Source organism: Acanthochromis polyacanthus, chromosome 5 (genome assembly GCF_021347895.1).
Source record: "Acanthochromis polyacanthus isolate Apoly-LR-REF ecotype Palm Island chromosome 5, KAUST_Apoly_ChrSc, whole genome shotgun sequence".
NCBI classification, from domain to species: Eukaryota; Metazoa; Chordata; class Actinopteri; family Pomacentridae; genus Acanthochromis; species Acanthochromis polyacanthus.
This window is the reverse complement of record NC_067117.1, coordinates 11,141,597-11,161,803: the sequence shown is the minus strand read 5'-3', so window position 1 is coordinate 11,161,803 and position 20,207 is coordinate 11,141,597. Positions and strand designations below refer to the sequence as shown.

General features: G+C 38.2%; 2 protein-coding genes across 3 annotated transcripts; one reads left to right on the top strand and one right to left on the bottom strand.

Annotated features, from left to right (window-relative positions):
• Positions 1-420: 420 nt before the first annotated feature.
• gnb1b (guanine nucleotide binding protein (G protein), beta polypeptide 1b) lies at positions 421-12,990 on the bottom strand. Of its 2 annotated transcripts, none has more exons than XM_022207971.2 (11): positions 12,847-12,990; positions 7,568-7,676; positions 7,401-7,439; positions 7,213-7,319; positions 6,851-6,914; positions 4,383-4,545; positions 3,850-3,916; positions 3,530-3,731; positions 3,174-3,390; positions 2,935-3,050; positions 421-2,089 (listed from the first exon to the last, which is right to left on the bottom strand). In XM_022207971.2, exons 2-10 carry the CDS (start codon positions 7,622-7,624, stop codon positions 2,944-2,946), a joined length of 1,023 nt encoding a protein of 340 aa, XP_022063663.1. In that variant the 5' UTR covers positions 7,625-7,676; positions 12,847-12,990; the 3' UTR covers positions 421-2,089; positions 2,935-2,943. The 2 variants fall into 2 exon arrangements, with proteins under 2 accessions (XP_022063663.1, XP_022063662.1); XM_022207970.2 differs by having other exon boundaries at positions 12,557-12,980.
• On the top strand, positions 12,942-20,027 carry LOC110960669 (calglandulin). The gene is made up of 5 exons (XM_022208012.2): positions 12,942-13,019; positions 16,692-16,917; positions 18,961-19,105; positions 19,295-19,395; positions 19,823-20,027. The coding sequence occupies exons 1-5, from the start codon at positions 12,942-12,944 to the stop codon at positions 19,864-19,866; spliced, it is 594 nt and encodes a 197-aa protein (XP_022063704.2). The 3' UTR covers positions 19,867-20,027.
• Positions 20,028-20,207: the final 180 nt, after the last annotated feature.

Sequence of the window (20,207 nt, the reverse complement as noted above, 5' to 3'; positions counted from 1 at the left end):
TACAAATACAAGAACTGCTGTAAGATGAAGGAACTGAGTGACACCAGCAATGCATGATTGATTAACTCACTAATTTGTATCCACTCACAAACGTTTTGTAGATTTACCTTAGGGTGGACCAGAACAAAAAGACATGAGCATGTCCAGGTCATCTTAGGGCCACAATCAAGTCATTTAATTATCACAATGTAAAGCTTAAATGCATACTTACAGTAAAAGTTGTAGGTTTGTACTCATAAATCTGGTGTTGTTATATGGCTCATTTAGCCTCTAACTCTTCCGGGTACAGAATCGTGAAATTGTCAAGCTATTGCAACTTCACAAAGCAGAGTAATGTTGACTCTGAATGATACATCCATAGGGTCAAGTATAGCACTCTAGATTCAGCGCCTATTTTGGATTCAATGCAACAAAGAGAGATCTCAAACAGCTTTTTATTACATTTTTCAATCAATAACAGTACAATTTAGTACAGTATCTATCTTGCATCCAGCTCACCGTGGAACACCAACAGACTGAAATGAAATACAAAAAGTGAAAAGGTACATAAGGGTGCAGAGCTCTATAATATTAATGGAAAGAGAAAAGGGAATCCATCTCAGTTGAATTGCATTTTCACTTGTGGCCACACACGAATACATCACATTTATTGTACATCATTGCAGAAAAAGAAAAGTGAAAATATGTCACAACTTTAACAAAAGTGCTTCTGTATACAGTGAAATGTTGTCATTCAGATGCTCTGATTTTCAATTTAAGACCAAGAAAAAAAATGTACAAAAGTTTTAGTATGGACAATATGTGAGGACATTTTTGTTCCATTGAGTGTGAAGATTTGAAGGAGAGAAAAGGACTTGTCAAGGATAGAATTCTCACAATGATTGTTATAATTATTACAAAAAATTGGCATCAATAGAACTGGTAAGCATAATTTACACTAAGTATGCAGTCAATATTAAGTCTTTCTCCATTCTTGCTCACTCTGGTGCATAGCGTTACCAGTATTAGTACATGATAGAGTTTGAGCCCAAAAAATTGGCCTCCATTAAGTTCAATCAATAGGTTACTCTCCTTTTCAGAAACAAAAGAAAATCTAGGATTTTTGCACCATTGAAAGCAAGTCTACAGCATGCACATCTAAATTAACTCGTGGCAGACAAAATTAAATGTCTTAACTTAAAACATCAGACCATTATTTTCAGACATTGATTTGTACATTTCATTCACAGAGTTGCAACTGCAGTCCCAAGCAAAGGAAGTGTCTAAGTCAGGAGAGGTGTTTCACTCAGAGTGGATACGAAACACAAACCCTCTTCCATATAGTAAAATCGAGCCATGCCTCAGTTATCTCAGCACCTATCTTGCTACCCCACCCCTTCCCACCAAAAGACAAAGGCATGTACAAGAATTAAGGGGGTTAACTGGATAATTTACTCGTAATAACTCCTTTTGTACTGGAATGAGCATTCATAACTTATAGCATGTGCTTGGTTAGTTAACATAGTATTAGTTGAGAGGCAAAGCTTCATGTGCAAAAGGCTGTGATGAAACAAAAACAGCTAGTATATAAATACATCATGGACATTTTGAAAGCTGCTCGTGTAATATGATCCAAGCTTTTACTTCTGCATGTTTTTCTCATCTGTCTTATATGATTTACCTGGATTAGAAAGACAAGCTGTAATTCAAACATATCTAAAACCACTAAAGAAATATGACAAAAAGAAAGCCATCAAGAATAACAAACCATCAGAATAGAAATCTTAAAAAAAAGTTAAATAATTTGTACAATTACACTCCAACATTTGCTTTCAAGACGCACACATTTGCATGGGATGATAGTGTTGTTTTCTCTTTCAAGGTAACATAAAATGGTCCAAGAAGGAATGCACAAGTTTCTGATTTGATACCACAGGAGATCCTTTCTTAACTAGGTGATAAACAATTGTGCTCTTCTTTGTGTAGGAAAGGCATTGGTTTCCCTTCGTTTTTGTGGTGTCCAAGTCAGTTTAAACAGTGTTGAAGAAGATGCTGTGAACATTCTCAAGTTGTAATGGTCTTCCAGTCAACTTTGGAGTTAAAAGAACATCTGGGAAACAAAAACAGATGGAATTTAGGGTTTAAATGATCGAATCTGATCTACAATTTAGCTTTTTTGATCTCCTGTCACATAACCTAAACACCTAGAGAGGTAAAGATCAAACTGAAAGCTACGTCATGGTACTGATTGCCATTAGAATACAGGAGCATGCTTGTGTTCACTACACAAACATCTACCATCAGCTGCAGAGCAAGCTTAGAGTTATTTGAAAACTTTGGGGCAGCCTGCCAAATATAATACACCACTATTCTTGAAAGAATTCAGCACAATAAAAATGTTAATGTCTTAGAACCATGACAAAACTTAACTCTTTAGAGTGGGATACTTTCTACGTTTCTTGCAGTAGCAGCATCACAAGAGCTTCAACTGTTTTTCTAAAAGCACTCTTATGTGAGTTGACTAAATATGTGAGACACCCACTGAAATACAGTAGTAAACATCCATTAAGTGGGTTTGTTGATCTGTACAGCATGTCTTGTAAGACAAACAAAAAATAAAAAGCCTGAACAAATTCTCAAGCAGGTGTAGTTGTTTTGGCATTTACCTACAAATTACTGATAAAGTAGGGCCAAGAATGTTTTCCTGATCACACAAATCTAAAGAGAATGCCAACGTCCATTAAAGCTAACAGATGTCTCAAATACACAGTGTTGCAAAAGACTAAGAAACAGAAAGACATTTCATTCTTAAAATTGTATACAGACAATTTAGTGCAAGAGCACATCCAGCCAAGTGTAACATGAGGCTTTAACAAATGTACATTTACAGGGTTGAGACAAGGAATAGTCTTACATACAAATGTAACAAAATTCAAACAATAAAAAAAAGAGAACCTTCAGGCTTCAATTCCAGATCTTCAGAAAACTGTCCCAGGATCCTGTTGCAACTGCCATGCCATCATCAGTAACGCCCAGGCAGCTAACACGGTTGTCATGTCCAGCCAACACACCTGCAAAACAACCGCAACCATTTAGTACAATTGTAATACTTTATGTCTTTAAGTAGTCCTAAGAGTGTTTGGTAACATGATGGAAATAAGCCTGCTGTCTGAAATCATGGCTGGGTTACTAACCAGCACGATCAGCTTTTAGTGTGTCCCACACGTTACAGTTGAAGTCGTCATATCCTGCCAGGAGAAGGCGGCCACTCTTTGAGAATGCAACAGAAGTGATGCCACATATGATGTTGTCATGAGAGTAGATCATTAATTCCTGATCAGCACGCAGATCGAACAGCCTGCAGGTGGCATCATCGGAGCCCGTGGCAAAGGCATTGCCATTAGGGAAGAACTGAAAATTGCAAAAAGAAGAAATTAGTACTGGTGGAAAACATTACAACAAAAAATACATCAGTATCCACAGTTGTTCAAACATAAATCCTGAAAAGGACACCCAAAAATGATTATTTTTTCATTTGTAGATAACTTACACAGATGGCATTTATGTCAGACTCATGGCCAGTGAACGTCTGTCTGCACATGCCCTCTCGGACATCCCAGAGTTTAGCAGATGCATCACAAGCACCAGAGACAAATAACCGTGCATCGGGGGCCAGCGACAGGCTCATGACATCCCCTGTGTGCCCAGCAAATGTGGTTGTCTGCTGGCCGGTCTCAATGTCCCAAAGTGCACTGTAAAATAAAGTACAGGCTTTAGAGAGCTCATAGCCATTTCTGCAACTTCCAAGCTTTTGGACAAAATTATTAGTTGAGTAATAGCAAATTCAATATAGATAATCTTTTGACTTACCAAGTGGTATCTCCAGAGCTTGTAACAATCTGGTTGTCATCAAGAAAGCGACAACAGGACAGGTATCCTGGTGGTCAAAGAATCAACAGAGCTCATTAATACAAAGCTGGAATGCAGATACATACGTAGCAGTAAAAGAACAACTAGTAGTGTGCATTTAACTCAATGCATATTCAGAGCTAGTGACATCAATTAGAGGTAGTTTATATTGTGTACATTTTAAATAATCCTTCAAATTTCCCTACACAATTTACGAGAAAAATGCAGTTATGGATAAAATTTAAACTTGTGCTTCGTTTGTCTGACATTCTAATTTCCTTAAAAGCTTTTCAAAACATACAGTGTAACCTCAGACTCTTTAGTACACCTCAACATGCTATTGTTTTAATGAAATAATAGTTTTCAGACACTATTTCATATGGTGATGAGACTCCAGTTGTTTCAAAAATTTTTAACCAACAACAAAAGCATAACTTGAATCAATATTTTTTTGTTGACAGATGGAAAAACAAAAAAACAACAACAAGTCATACCTGTATGTCCAGCAAGCTCACGGCTCACACGTACATTCCCCTCACGTGTTTTCAGGTTGTAAATGGAGCAGATGTTGTCTAAGCCACCACAGGCCACATAGTTTCCTGAAGGTGCATATGCACAAGTCATGACCCAGGAAGATCGAAGTGGAATGGCGTGAACCTAAAACATAAGGTGACACACAATTACATTAATTTAATAAGTCCATTTTGTCAAAGAAAATAAAAAAAAAAACTAGAAGCTAAAGTCAGTTATAATACTTTTGACACAACCAAATGTGATTTCACAACCATTTTAGTATTATGGAAACTCTTTAATACTGAGATGACATCCTACTCTGATAATGGACAAAAAAAAAGGAGACAAGACAAAGGATTCCAATCCCTTGGCTTTTCTGTTAACTATAGACTGAAATCTCTCATTTACACACATTCAGACCCTTTAATGTGGTTCTCCAAATTGTAGCCAGATGCATTGTGTTGGCTATAATTTATAATAGAGATGTGTCTAGAACTCCATTGGAGTCCATCTGTGATAAACTGAATGGACTGGACAGTTTATAAGAAAGGAAGGTTCTTTTGTGTATACAAGGTACCCCAACTCACAGGGTGTCAGTCAAAAAATTGGAAAACTGTGTGGTAAAACCGAGGCAAGACATGGATCAGGGCAAGTGTATAAAAAAAATCCCTTCTAAAGCTTTGAGGGTTCCCAGGGGCACTAAAGAAGAAGTCGTCCTCTGAAGAGATGGGACAATGTGCTTGAAGGATGAGATTCTGAGCAGCTCTCCATCAATCAGGCCTTTATGGTACAACAGCTCGACAGAAGTCACTCTGAGTAAAAGACACAGCCTGGCTGAACACCAGGCGCTGCTCATCACCTGCTAATACCAGTCAGCAGTGAAGCGTGGTGGTGGTGGCGTCATGTCATGGGGGTTGCTTCTCAGCAGTGTGGACAAGGAGACTGGCCAGAACTCAAGGAAGGATGACAGCAGTCAAATACACAGAGGTCCAGAGTGCAGCCACCTGACACTAGAGTGATGATTCACCTTTCAGCATGGCAGTCAACCCAAGCACACAGTAAATATAATGCTGGAGTGGCTTCAGGACAAGTTTCTGACAGTCCTTGAATGGGCCAGTCAGGGTTCAGACTTAAGCCCACCAGATGGAAGTTCACAGCTGTTTCCTATCAAGTCTGATTGAGGCTGAGAAGATCTGATGGGAAGAATGGGGGAAAGTGCACATATCCAGATGTGCAAAGCTTGTAGAGACTTACCAAAGAAGACTTAAAGCTGTCGAGGCTGCTGAAGGAGATTCTAACAGGAACTGAATTAAGGCTCTCGATATGCACAAGACAGAGATTTCAGGTTTTTACTTTTATTTTTAGCAAATGTGCAAACCATCATTCATTCGTTATGGGCTATTGTGTGTGGGCTTCTGGATGAAAACCAGCGTGTAGAAAGTTAATGGGTCCAAATACTTTCTGAAATAACTGTACATTTCAAGTAAAAATTGAAAACCAAAGTATGGTTCACTTTTTTGTTAGCTTGTTTTTTGCAAGCGTCTTCATTATTTTTGCTGTTAATTAAAAAAAAAAAAAAAAAAACACAGAACTAATTTAATGCTTGGTTTGTTCTTTTTGCACAGACCAAGTAAAGTGCTCATGACCCCAGTAACAACAGTAAATTAACTAACTGAGCACTGAATGCTTTGTTGGGACATTAGGCGGCATACGGTCTAATCATGCCCGTAATTTCCATTTTATTGGAAACATGATTATATCTCTCTATTAATAATCTGCTGCTTAGTGACACTCAGTATACTGTGGCAGCTCAGTTCAACAAAGAACGAAACTACCAGTATTTCTATTTGCAATTCGCTGTATGCATTAAGGTAATGCATGTACAAATCTGACCTCAATCTAGCCTGCAATCTTCTCAGGAGGCCTAGCAATACACTGGAAAGATGACCCTTTAATCTTATAATTCCCAGTTGGATTTATGGTTCGCTGCGAGTTAAATTTGTATCACTTTGAAGCCTTCTTCGATACACTAGAAACAGATGCAGAATAAATCTCTATTTTTAAATTTCTCTGTCGGGGCAGGCCAAATCATTTATTAGGCATGAGAACAGTGCACTTCTTGGTATCATACCATAGACTAGACACATTAGCCCCAAGGAAAAGGCCACAAATGCTTCTTTCTCAGCTGATCTGCAACCCTTTAGAGTATTTTCAAAATGAGTGCAGCATGGGCTGAGTTTGTCTCTCTCTTCAAACCTTAGTATAACTTGATGAGCTCCATGAGAATAGGTACAAAACAGAGTGCAGCAGGAACCAAATCATTTTAAAGATAGTGTATTTACTTTACCAGGAAGTGGCAAAACTGCTGCCATGATTACTTTACCTTCCCATTAGATGCCTCAGATTGAAGTATTACAACAATACTCTTCATGAAAGCAGCACGACTTACCTTATTTGTGGTGTAGCTATCCCAAATAATGAGTTTGCCATCTTGAGAGGCGCTGACCAAGAGCCTAGAAAAAGGAGAACAGTGATATAAACACCACCAGCAGTTTTCAGAGCTGTCACACAACATCTATTTATATCCAGTCATAAATGAGAAACTGAGGGGAGAGGACTGGAGGAAAAACATCCCTGCCAAACTGCTTAAAAACAAGACAATATTAGCTGCGTCAGTGTTTAAAACAAGTTTTCGATTTAGGCACCGGATTAGACTTGTGAATTTTGCTCAACATTTGACAAAGCAAGAGCAGAATGCAGCGACATTAGTCAACATCACCCACAAGTCATATATTCCAGTGTGTAGTTTACCTGGAATCTGTTCCCCAATGCATGGCATAGATTTTAGCCAAATGACCCCGCAGCGTTCGTCTTGTACGCATCTGGATTCGGCCAACGGGGTCGATATTAGCTGTGATCTGCAAAACATTGCGAGCTCTGGTTAATGTCAGACAAGATGCTTTTCAACCAAACATCAAAATTCTTCTATTGAATGTTACCTGTGATAGTGTGGCATCTGCGCATGCTTTCCTGGCATCCTGAAAAAAAGAAAACTCAACTTTTTAGTGCAGAATTTTACCATCTTACATCAACCTTTGCTGTATTGGCTTAATCTGCACATTTTCAAAAAAAAAAAAAGAGCTGATCTTATGGTTTCATTACTCACTCTGATCTGGTTCTTGAGCTGCTCTGCCTCTTGGCGTAACTGGTCCAGTTCACTCATTTTATTCTGCTTTTTTAATTACCTTACTCCAGCTACCGGGGCACTTGTTGATCTAAAAAAAAAAAAAAAAAAAAAAAAAAAGGCAGCAATTTAATCATTGATGTAAAACATATTTCCAAATCAGTGTTCATTTTCAACAATTACCAAAATGGGATGGAACTCATCCCAGTCAAAACCAACAGAATAGCGTCATCAGCAAGATCGCAGTCAGTTTAATCAACTAAACTGTTTACCAACGATATATGCAACGTACAGTTCACCCTTCAACCTTACTTTCCTACCTCAATGTCACCCACATAATCCTGACACACAATTCAGATTGCCAGACAAATCTTGTTGAGGCATGACTTTCCAGTGATCCGAAAAGCAGTCATTATCCTGTTGACCTCAATCCCTGGGATACTCAGAATTTTAGCCAAGTGATCAATAAGCCACTTACATTAATACAGAGCCCTAAGGAACACTCAAAGTTCAACAAATACAATTTTTTTGTTAGTCATGATACAAGTAGCATGCCCCAAATACAGTAAATGTATGTTCAACAATCTTTAGTCTCAGTTTCTCTCAATAGTCTCAACTTATGTGGACTGTAATATTAGAAAAGAATTAAGAAAATTGCTTGCCAGAACAATACCCAATTTAAACAGTATTTCCTCAAACAGAAAACATTAAACTATGTAAAAACAAATAATTTAGTACTTTAATTGGTCTCATTCTTGAGAAGAATTTCATAACAGTTTCAGCAGCACGTTGTGACACATATGCACCGTTCAGGTCAGCGTATTTAAAGCGAAAAACAAAAGCACAGATTTTGTTAAGGTAACACCATTGGTGGCAGCACAAACGCAAGTAACAGGTATCAATGCTTTAATGAATGTATTATTTTTTTCAACAAGATGAGGAGTGAGATTATTGGTTAGACAAATGGTTACTACTCTTGCAAGCCACAGCTGTCCCGTAAAATGGATACCATTGTACACAGAGCCATCAAATTAATTATTTAAGTGTATCGAACAGAATAACATTGGGAAACAATTACGGAATTACACTTTTTATGCATGCAGGCATGCCTCTTTAAAACTGCAATAAATTTTTTGTGGTACTGAATCATGCACAACAATTTCTGTCTACACCAAGAAAACTATATACCAAACTAAATGAGTATGCACAAAGAAACTGCAACACCAATTAGTTCTTTTACAGGATAATAGGTACTATAAGAACAACTGAATGTTGAGCAGTTGCACGAAAAAAAATGGTTCAAAGAGGCAACTTTCTATGAATATTTAACAAGACCTTCAAGATTAAAACCCACAATCCACCTTCTTTAAGTGCATGCATTCCATCTAACAGCTCAAGGTGGAACATCACAATAAAAAAACGCCTTAAATTAGAATAGCTAATATACTCTGCAACTTTGGATTAATACATATAGCAATACACAATTCAGTTTAACCAACCCTGCCCTCCCAGTTACCTTACCTGGTGTATTTCAGTCAGTGTGCCTATGTCACTGGAGTTTGCAGGACAACAAAATCTTCTCTACCCGACCACATTATCTTTTAGGTCCTCTGATTGGTTGACCTTTCTAACACAGGTTATCCTCTTACAGCCATTAATCTTATAATAAACGTGTCATGGAATGCAATTATTAGTCAGTATCATCCAGTGACAGCAGATTACCATTCTCACCTTGGAAAACTCTCAAAGTGTAGTTTTTTTTAAAGACAGTGTCCATTAATTTTATCCCACATTGTTTTTTGTATGAAAATTACTAACGCCCACTGTTGAACATGATAAATATTTTGTGTTTTCGGTCTCTACATGCAACATGGTTACCGCCTTAGCATGCATCAAGCCGAGAACAGACAAAAAAAGACATCAAAAATTGTTTTTATTGCAATGTTTGCATACAACAATTGTATACAATTTTATACATCAGGATTTGTTAGCAAAATAACACTACCTACATTGAACTCTGAAATAATTCTTTAGCTCTAGGCTGCGGCTCTGATGAATCAAATTAAAGACTTGCCATACACCTGGGAGTTTCTCTCATTAAATAAATGGAGAGCTCCTTGAAATGTAATTAATTTTAAAAGGTTTTCAACTATGTCAAATTCACCTACACTTTGTTCTTAATCAGATGAAACAGGATGTAGAAGTTTTTAATACCAATATTTGTAATGGTAAGTGCAAATGTAGAATAGCCTGAAATCATGGTATAAATGTGAGTTTTAAATATTTCAAATTCTGGGGAAAACAAAAAATATCTAAAAAAAAAAATCCTGTTGACCTCTGTGGATGCTTACAGTTAAGGAGTTCCTCTCCCTCATCACTTCTCCTTTCCGAGCGCCTGATCAGGGTCAGCTGACTGCATGATAAACAATGAGCAGTGGCAAACAGCCTGGAGTTGCAGCTCTCTAGCTGTTCACAGGTCCCTTAAGGGCAGTCTGTCTCTGCTCCTTCTGAAGGTGTATTCTACATTTTGAGTTTAAAAAAAAAAATACATATATATATATGCCAGTAGGTAAACATCTGTTCTTACAAGGACAAGCTGGCTTATCTGTTAACCGATGATAATGCAATGTTTCACAGGTCTAAAGCTGGATCATAGAAAAAGCCATAACCAGCAATATCACTGAGCAACTCCATAATCCTAAAAGCTAAAATCCTCAGTCAATGAGTCTCTAATCCTATCCATGTCCACTAACATAAACAGCTGGCAAAAGCCTGTCTCGGCATTAGAAATATGTTATCCCAATCATAAAAGGATGAGTTTAATCTTAATTCTTTTACACATAACAAATCCAGGCACTTTCTCTAAGAAAGTGCCTGGATTTTTAGCTGCCAATGGTTCCAACTCTAATACAGACCTGTTCCTACAGTTGTCAGTGTGACCACATCCTGTACAGTTACACCACTTTCTTTTTCACTTTCTTAATAAACTAATGAATCTACATTCAGTGAAAACTCATTGATATATTAACAATAGATAGAAATCTGCACATTTAACTGTAAAATGAAAATCAGAAATGAAGTTAGTGCGTGACACACAATGTAAGCTAAGGAAGTAGAAATCAACAGCATGAACGAGTATATTGACTAAAGGGATTTCTGTGCACAAGTTCACCCAACACTGTATGCACTGTACTGATAGCTGATCCAGTCACTGTGTGCAGCACTGTGATTTGCCTACAACACTGTCACAATCAAATACTTTGCATTGTATTTGAATGGCTGCTGAATAGCTGTTTCAGTCAGTTTGCTGTCCTTATTTGTTTAGAAGGCTGGTTTACACAGCCTGTGCCCATATTTCACGGTGGAAATTACTGGAATACTGCACAATAAGACGGCAAAAATACTGAGGAATAGACTATTAGCATGTGACTAAGTCTAATCGAATCTCTACATTTACTGAGCGCTGCACAGTGTAATGATAATATGACTTGCACTGATGGAAATCTGAGAAGATGCAGCTAAACGCCATCTTGCATACTGCTGTCCGCTAGTTAGCTTGCTAGCAGGCTTGACAGTGTAGGCCTGCAGGCAGGGCAGAGCAGAGCTAGTATTCAATAAAACAATGTACAGACTCGTTTTATTCAATCACAGCTTCATTTGTGAGTTAACAAAGTCTGGTAGAAAAGCAAAGTCGACCAAACGTTAAGACTCAGAATTTCATAACACTTGAAGCACATAGCTAGAATCATCTAATGCAAAATAACGTAACCACAGCCACTTTAGGGAAGACTCCGCTGCTCTTCCGCAATTATACGGAGTGCTATGGAGTTAGCTTTAAAGCCAGCGGTGGGTAAACCTTGAAACTGGCTTGTTGACTGGCTTGCAGAAATCCACTTACTTACACACTAACAATCTCGTTAAACCCAACAGTCCCAGTTGATTTGATTACAACGTATATTTGTTTGGTTCTCTAATCCTGTAGGGGACCTGAGCCTGTACAGACTGCAAGGTCGGGCGGCGATGGCCTGTTTCACTTCAGTAAGCAACAAATGCAATAACAGGCTCTGGTGATTTTTCATAAAGGAAATGACCATCTGCGATCCTTCGTTTTACAAATGCCAAGTAGCTGTTTGCCCATAAATAACTAGGGTTGCTAACTTAAGTTAAGGCGTTGCACCGGCGCGGCCGTTTTGTTGCAGCAATATGCTAACTTATTTGTTCGGCTTGTAAAAACAGGGTGTTAACGCGGCCACAGTAACTCGCCTTAATAAAGTGCAGCTATTTCATACATATGGCGTGTGTGCAAAGTGAACTAGTTGGACTACGTGTTCTTCTATTTATAACAACCGATATTTGCGGTTAATTTGTTTACGGGACGGTTTTTTTGTTCCAGCCCAACCCAGTGTGTCATCATCAACTGACAGCAACATCTTTAAATATAACATTTCGAGTGCAATGCAAACTACGAAGCCTAAATTGTTCACTACTAGTGTCACAGTTGTCTTGAACACATTTTTGACAAATATCTACTCAGTACTTTAGGCAAGTATTTTAGGCCGAGAAGCCCCTCCGCTGGGCCATCACTGACAGCCAGTCCCAATGGCCAGCATTAGCGCTTGCTTCAACGCCAAGCCATAAGCTTTCGCTGACATTAACAGGACTTAATCTAGCTAAAAATGACTGGCTGCTAGTTATAAGGAGATGGGTTTTGTAGAAATGTGCTTATCCGCCGTTAATACCGAGCACACTGGGATTTCACCGCTGCACACACTCTTGTAGCTTGTATCTGCTTGTGATAAAACAGCCAACTTAACGTTAGCTAACCGCCGCTAACTAAATGGCTAAGATGCTAGCTACTGCTACCCCACCCCCGGGCAGTTCAATTCCGCCACAATTTTACCAGTTAACGGCCTCAACGGCTACTACACAAGAAACGACAGCGGCATCACCGTTGGCTTCAGTTCATCTTACCTGATTCAATTTGCGCCTGTTTTTGCGTTTTGGCATTGACTGGAAAACGAGACGGCGAATACCTCCGATCCACGCATCAACGAGCACCACAACGCTAGCTCACTAACTAGCTCAGCCAGCTAGCGTAGTTTTCCGAGGAGCAGCCCTTCCCGAACGCAGGCTACGGCTGGGGAGCTTTGACAACCTCAGTCAACCAACCGGAGAGGGGAGGGGGGAATCACACCCACTAGCCCTGCAACGAAGACACTGCCCAGGCGGACAAAAGAGCTAATCTGTCAAAGTCACTATACCTCATCCAACAAGACAGCTTACTGTCTCCTTTTTTGCCAAGCTTAACATCTGCCCTTTCCGTAGCAAGACTCTTGTCCGGCCATCGAACGACGAGATGGGCGCGGTAACCCTGCAGTCGGCGCTGGGAAACCCCACGCTGCAGCAGCAAAGATGGGAAGAACCTTCGTTTGGAGTTTTAAACAACTGGAGATGCTTCTGTTATCGGTCGCTTCCAGTCATGTTTTGCACGTCTCATTTGACACATGTGCTTTTCATTAGAGGGAAATTTACGGAACACGGTGTCCGTTTATGGCATTTTACCCGCAAATCAGTCCAAACCGAAAGGCTGAGTCAGTCGGGCATCAACTTCTAAAGTAGGAAGTGGTGTTCATGATTTCAGCAGGGCCCTCTGTAGCTGTGTGAACAACATTATCTGGTCTGAGCTAATTAGGAAATACTGTGTTACGATGGTAATATCTTCCTGTGTGTGTTAACCAGGGTTTATAGTCATAAATAAGCTATTAAATGTGTTCCAAGCATATACCTAAAGACCTCCATGCATGTGTACAGCACTTCTCATTTTTGTTATTGATCTTTTTGTGCTGCAGTTCCAGGGAGGTGCCAGTTCTACATTCCCCTTAAATGTTACAAAATGATTATTAATCATTTAGGTGGCAGTGTTTCACAACTCTTAGGGGGAGACTGGAGGAGAAAAAGCACAAGCTCATCTCACAAACACACTCATACATGTTTTTTAAATGTTAAAGAAATATAGGAAAGAAATATGAACGTAGCATACACATTTTCTTTGCTGTCTTAGAGAATAAGTCAAAAATCTAATTTCCTTTGTTGTAGCTGGAAAAAGGTTCAAATTAGCCAGCTGCACAAGTTATTAACCTGTTTAACTAGTGACAAAGTCACCACCAAGTTAATCCACGCTTTAGTCAAGTGTAACTTCAAAGGACAATGATCTGAATCTGTGACCAGAATGCAGACAGTAATTTGAACAATGACTGTAAAAGTCCAGCTTTATTCAAATGACGATGCAACAGATGACAAGAGAAAGACTAGAAAAGGCTGTAGACATGTTGGATGCTGGTACATTCAGCTGTAGTCAAGCACTTGAAAGTCCACAACTCCACCATTCATAGTAAAATGCATCACTGAAGTGTCCAACAATATGATCCTGTCCCCCAAAATTGTCCGACAACCTGACCAAGCCTTTTAGGAAGAGCAGGAAACATTGTCCAAACCAGCATCAACAAGTTCATTCAGTCTGTGCATCACAGATGTATGACTCATTACTGTCTTGTGATTTCTGGTCTATGACCCCACTCTACGTCTGCCCATTATCAATTCCATTGTTGTGCATACTTGGTTGTTTCATGACGTCCATTCTGTTGTTGAGATGCTGTGTGGGAACAACAACAAACATTTATAGAATTCCGTAAAATAACAGATGCTGCCTTTGTATTTTAGTTCAGTATAAGTAGAACTCTGATGTCCCTCAGAAGAATCTGTGTCGAGCTTCAGTTAGTTTAGTATTTAATTACTGTAGTATTGACAATGCAAGTATACGTAGCATCCGTGTACAGTATAAGGACATGAATTTACAAAAAAAAGCTTTCGGTTGAGTCTTGTCCGTAAATCTGCATCTAAATTTGAACTAGTGTTCAGTAGATGCAGTACAGAAGACTGAGCCACACCTCCGATCAATGTCAGCGATGATCACCCATCAAGCACACTTCCTGTACATCTGATGAACTATTCCTTTCCTCATTGTTTCAATTTTCTTGCAACACCCAGCCTTCGCTTCCATTTAGTTTGCGAAGATATTATCTATCTACTATTAAAATGTGCACAGAGGACATAATGCATGAGAAAATCCAATGTTAATTTCTTTGTCTTACAATAGCTAATGCAAGCCCATATAACTGAACGTTGAGTCAACTATGGGATGGCCTTTGCTTGTGAATGTATTATAGTTCACATTGAAAGTTCATTCATGATCTTGAAACTTGACAGAACAATCCCTCCACAAGGATTATGGAGTAGTAACACATGAAATAGTAGAAGGGATATAACTCTAAATATGCCTGTGTCATGCTTTGTTTGCCTTTTTCAAAATCACTTTCCTACCGAGTTTATCTGTTTTCTCATCTTCACTGTCAGCAAAATACAGAGTACTTGGGGTCTCTTTCAAATGCCACACGTGCTTCACTGTGCACATGGGATAAAACCAAATAGTGATTCAGTCACGAGTTTCATGTTATCAGGATCCTCTTCATCACAGTTTGTCAATATAATTTTGATACTGCAATGTGATCTTGTCCTTGCAAATCAGTCTGGTTGCAAGGCGCTTAAGCAGGAAGAACACCATATTTCCACCCTTGTTTTGTAGTTACCCCTATGCAAATTTTGCCAGCCATAAAATCAAATTTTTTTCCAATGTAGCATCACCAAAAGGGCAAACATGGTTCTTCTAGTTCTGTTTTTGATTTGTAGTTGTTAAACCAGTTGCAAGTAAACTTTATTGTACATAAGTCAAAAGGAGCCTGATGACTGTGATCTGGCAAATCCAGCCGAATAAACTTATCTGCTAACAGTGGAAATGCTTAAGTTTCATCAACATTTACACAGATACAATATAGCATAGAAAAATAAAAATCTCAACTGTGATTTTTCATTTATTTAATTCACTTGCTGCCTATTACTCAGTGGTTAGCACTGTTGCCTAGGAGGTTCACATTCAGGCCAGGACCTGGGATCTTTCTGTATGGAGCTTGCATGTTCTCCCTGTGCATGTGTATGTTTTCACTGAGTTCTCCGGCTTCCTCCCACAGTCAAAAGACTTGCTGAGGTTAACAGGTGATTCTAAATTGTCTGTAGGCATGAGTGAGTGTGATTGCTTGTCTCTATGTGCAGCCCGTGACAGACTGGAGACCTTCCAGGGTGTCCCCTGTCTTGCCACCTGAGTTGGCTGGGAATCTGTAGCCGCCCCGTAACCCTACAGAAGATAAAGCGGTGTATAGATAACCTATGGAGTTGCTGCCTATTATCCAACAACATAACATGTAGTTTTCATTTTGATTTACTTGATTTTTCCCTTCCATCATTGGAAGTATGCGGTGCACAGAGACTCATAGCTCTTTCACTAAGCTGGCAAATGTGAAATTCTTAATGTTCCCATTGCAATGTTGGAAATAACTTCTTGTACTTAAGTGCTTCCTTATTAGGCCATCTGCTTCCATAAGAGTCACTGGGGGCAACACAAACACCTGCTAATGGCCCACAGAGAAGCTGACTGCATTTCCCATAACTGTAACATCATGTGACATTGAGGTCACAGAAATTACATCTCATTGTTCACATTGTCTCTTGTCTTTAGATTTCTGCAGAAGTATCGACATTTCAGTAATTTAAAGAATATTGATATTTATCTAATTGTAAGTTTGCCACACTAATTATTTTCCATTAAAATTATGCTGTTTAGCATTTGCTGTCTGAGCTCAGTATCCAAATATTCCTGACGGGTAATTAGGAAGCCCAACCTCTAAGTGCCATAAAAGGTCTTTAAGCTTTCTAAACTCTAGGGAAAGAGCATTAGAAGAGTACTAATGATTAGGTTAAGATATCCTCTCATACAGTATGTGTTTTCAGTGCACACACTGCTTGTCCTGACCTGTTTCTATAGGGCCAGAAAAAAATGGTGAGTACCTTTATTCTTAGGAAGTAACTTCAAATCGAGATTACTATTATTCCTTCTAATTATATGTGATTAACATTATAAATGCAGCAGGAACTCAGAGGTCTCAGTGTGTTTATCTGTACTCCTTTTGATAAATCTTCTTAACTGGCAATATTAAATAATGCAACTCCAAAAACAACCCCCCTTAACCGTTTCATTTCCTTCCAGGCCAGCAAGTTGACACAAGAACAGATCACAGAGTACAAAGGAGTTTTTGAGATGTTTGATGAGGAGGGAAATGGCGAAGTGAAGACACAGGAGCTGGAGAGACTAATGAGTTTAATGGGAATCAATCCTACCAAGAGGGAGCTCAGCCAGATGGCCAAAGACGTGGACAAAAATGGTAAATAGATCCCTGAAAAACTCCCTGCTACAGAAAGAAATGTTATCTGAAACACATCTAAATGAGTAAAATGTAATGTTTTTTCTTAGATGGGCTTTTTTGACCTTTATGTGCCACCAACAGAGTTTAAGAGTTTAAATAAACCTATTCCCACCACTTAGTTAAATGCATGGTAGCAAGATAAAAATTCAAATGTACTGATTTAGATCAGCCTTTTTGGTTGCAAGCATTATTTTAATGATGACAGTTATTGTATTAACTAAATATTGTTTGTACTCAAATTTCTACATTAGCTGATTTAAAACAAAATTCAAGTTGAGGTAACTTAACAAAGTTGAGCTTGATAACTGAATATTTCTTCAGCTTAAGGTCAGAATTGTTAGTCCCTTTTGGAGAAATGTTCTTTTTTAACATTTGCTAACTTAACAACTATTTGAAATTAGAGTAAGTAATTAAATTAACTATATTTTTTAAAAATCCTTTCAAATAACATGGAATTAGTCGTTGTAACAACTTTATTTTTATGAGTAATAAACTTAACTCATGTTTATGATACTAATCATTAACAATACCTCTGATTGTAGAGGAAAAGCTAATAATAGGTTACACAACTATGGGCTTTGAGACGTTTATGGCAGCATATCTCTGTGATTTCAATTTAATTGGGTATGCATGCAATAAATAATATGTAGTCCAGTAGAACAGCCATAATTCCTACCCTTCTTGTTGTTACATTGTGTCTAAAAACTTTTAATTCAACTCTGTTTTTAAGGCCATAGTTGTTATGTTGTGTTAGACTCTGTTACACTGTGAGTGAGTTGGCTCTACTGACATGCATGAGTAATCTCATTAAAATGCATTGAAGCAATACCCTACAGCTGAAGCGCAGATATTAGTAAAAACTTTATCTCTCTAAAGCTGAATTAAAGCCAAGTAAGTACTTTAAGTGCTGATTTGTGTTCTGTAATGATAGCCCGCCTATTCACATTAGCTAAAGTGCTGCTGATAAATAAAATGGATGTTAGCTGTTGCGCAGATAAGGTTGAGATAAATTAATCTCAGCACATATTTGTAATTAGTCTGCACATAATGATGTCTGGATTTTTAGTGCAAATCTTGATAGATGAAATATTTCGAAAGCAGACTCATGTGCAAATTTGTCATGGAGTAAAACCTTCCAAAATGCATTTTAAAAGCACAAAATATTATCTAACACTGTAGCATTACTGCAGGTTAGCCCATCAATCACTAGGTGGCAGTGTTTCACAGCGTGTGATCTGTGTGTGGGGTGTGTATTTTTTTAAAAAGACTTTGGCACCGCCCCAACCACATACACACACACAGTCTGCAGACATTACAGGAGCTGACCCAGGATTGCATTGGAATAACAGCTACCATCCTGCAGTTAAACCCGTAGAGAAGGCTTCAGTGACCAGTTTATTACCAGGATGTGTTTTCATTCACCTTATTTAGTTATGGGTTTGATTACAATGGCACAGCTTATTTCCTAATTAAAATGGCTCTACATTTTATAGCCTAATTCAAACAATTAACTCCCTAATGATATTTTTTTCCTGCATCATTGTTTAATGATAAGAAATGCACGGAAATGCTGGTTGAAAACTAAACTTTCCTGATACAATGGACATTTTCGTGTCAGATTAAGTTTCCTTTAACATAACTAAAAGATTTTAGCTATATTTTTGTCATTTCATTTGCTTTACTTGGGGAATTTGGAACAGTTTTGTTTCCTGTTTCCTATTTCCTCTATTTCCCCTACTGTCTTTATGCCTGCCCTCTTTTTCTGAACAAATGCAAGCAGAGATTTATTGCAATTTGAAATTCTGTCCAGTATGGATCACAGGATTTTCTGTAAATATTTGCAGAGAGCGAGAGCATATAAATGAGATGTTCTCTAGTGTTTTGTTTCTTTATTCTCTTGTATGTACAGTATAGGTGTATTTGTGTACATCTGTATTCTCATGTTTATTATCTCTCTGTCAATAAAATAAACTAAACCAGTTTTTCTGTGTGATATTTCAGGTAAAGGGATATTTAACTGTGAGAGCTTCCTGGGTCTAATGGCACTGTACCACGAAAGAACCAAGAACCAGGATGCTGAGCTCAGAGCCGCTTTTAAGGTGTTTGATAAAGAGGCTAAGGGATATATTGACTGGAACACACTCAAGTAAGAAATAAATGTTTGTCTTTAGTTGACCCATTGCAAAACTGCCAAAATTCACAAATTAAAATCCAGATTTGACAAAGTGAACAAACAGGAAGCATGCCATTAGTTTGTGTTCACCTACTTGGCGCTAATATTAAATTGTCATTGCACTCTTTCAATGTTTTTTTTATGTGTGATATCAATTTCCAGGTACGTACTGATGAATGCAGGCGAACCCCTTAATGAGATCGAGGCCGAGCAGATGATGAAAGAGGCAGATAGAGATGGAGATGGAACTATTGATTATGAAGGTATGTTCACCATTAAAGGCCACAGGCTCTCTGTAAACACTTCTATTTGATTGAAAAATATACATTTAATGTTCATGCCAAACAGTCTTAAAATATTCTCTGAGGGTCAGCCTATGTTTGTACTGTTTTGACCATCTAAATCCAGCAAAAATTACCAGATTAATAAAAATGTAATGGTATGAAAACTACTGTACATTACAAAATGATAATTGCTTTTTCAACCAAGACTTAATACTGGCTGTATGTTATTGTAGTATATATGGCAAAACATGTGAAAAGACAAATTTGCTTCTATATTTTAGCTCTGACTTACAATTTTACATTGAAAACTACAAATATAAAGACACTGATGTAGTCACAAATGTGCTGCTAAATCATGGATGAAAACTAAATATCTTGCCATTTATTACTCATTTTTATTTTTCAGAATTTGTGGCAATGATGACTGGGGACTTGTTCAAAATGAGCTAAAGACTCCATGAAGAAAAATGCTCTCACTTGAAACTATGTTTATATTCTGCTGCTGTTACAAGCATAGTGTGTTAACCTGAGATCTGTCCAAACATGTCTTTGCAATTTCTGAATTATTGTGTAAATCTTTCACATTAATAAAAAAAAACTTGACAAGTAAATGTTCAGTGATTTTTGTGTGTTTCTGAGTTGATTTGGGTCAGTCAGGGTTAAACACAAGACACGATAGGGTTAATTTCCTCAGACCTGCCACCCGGATGCAGTCTTTCACATGGGTCTGACAGCATCTGGTGTGCAGAGCCATTAAATCCCATTCTCATCCCTGCAAAGCCAAATGGACA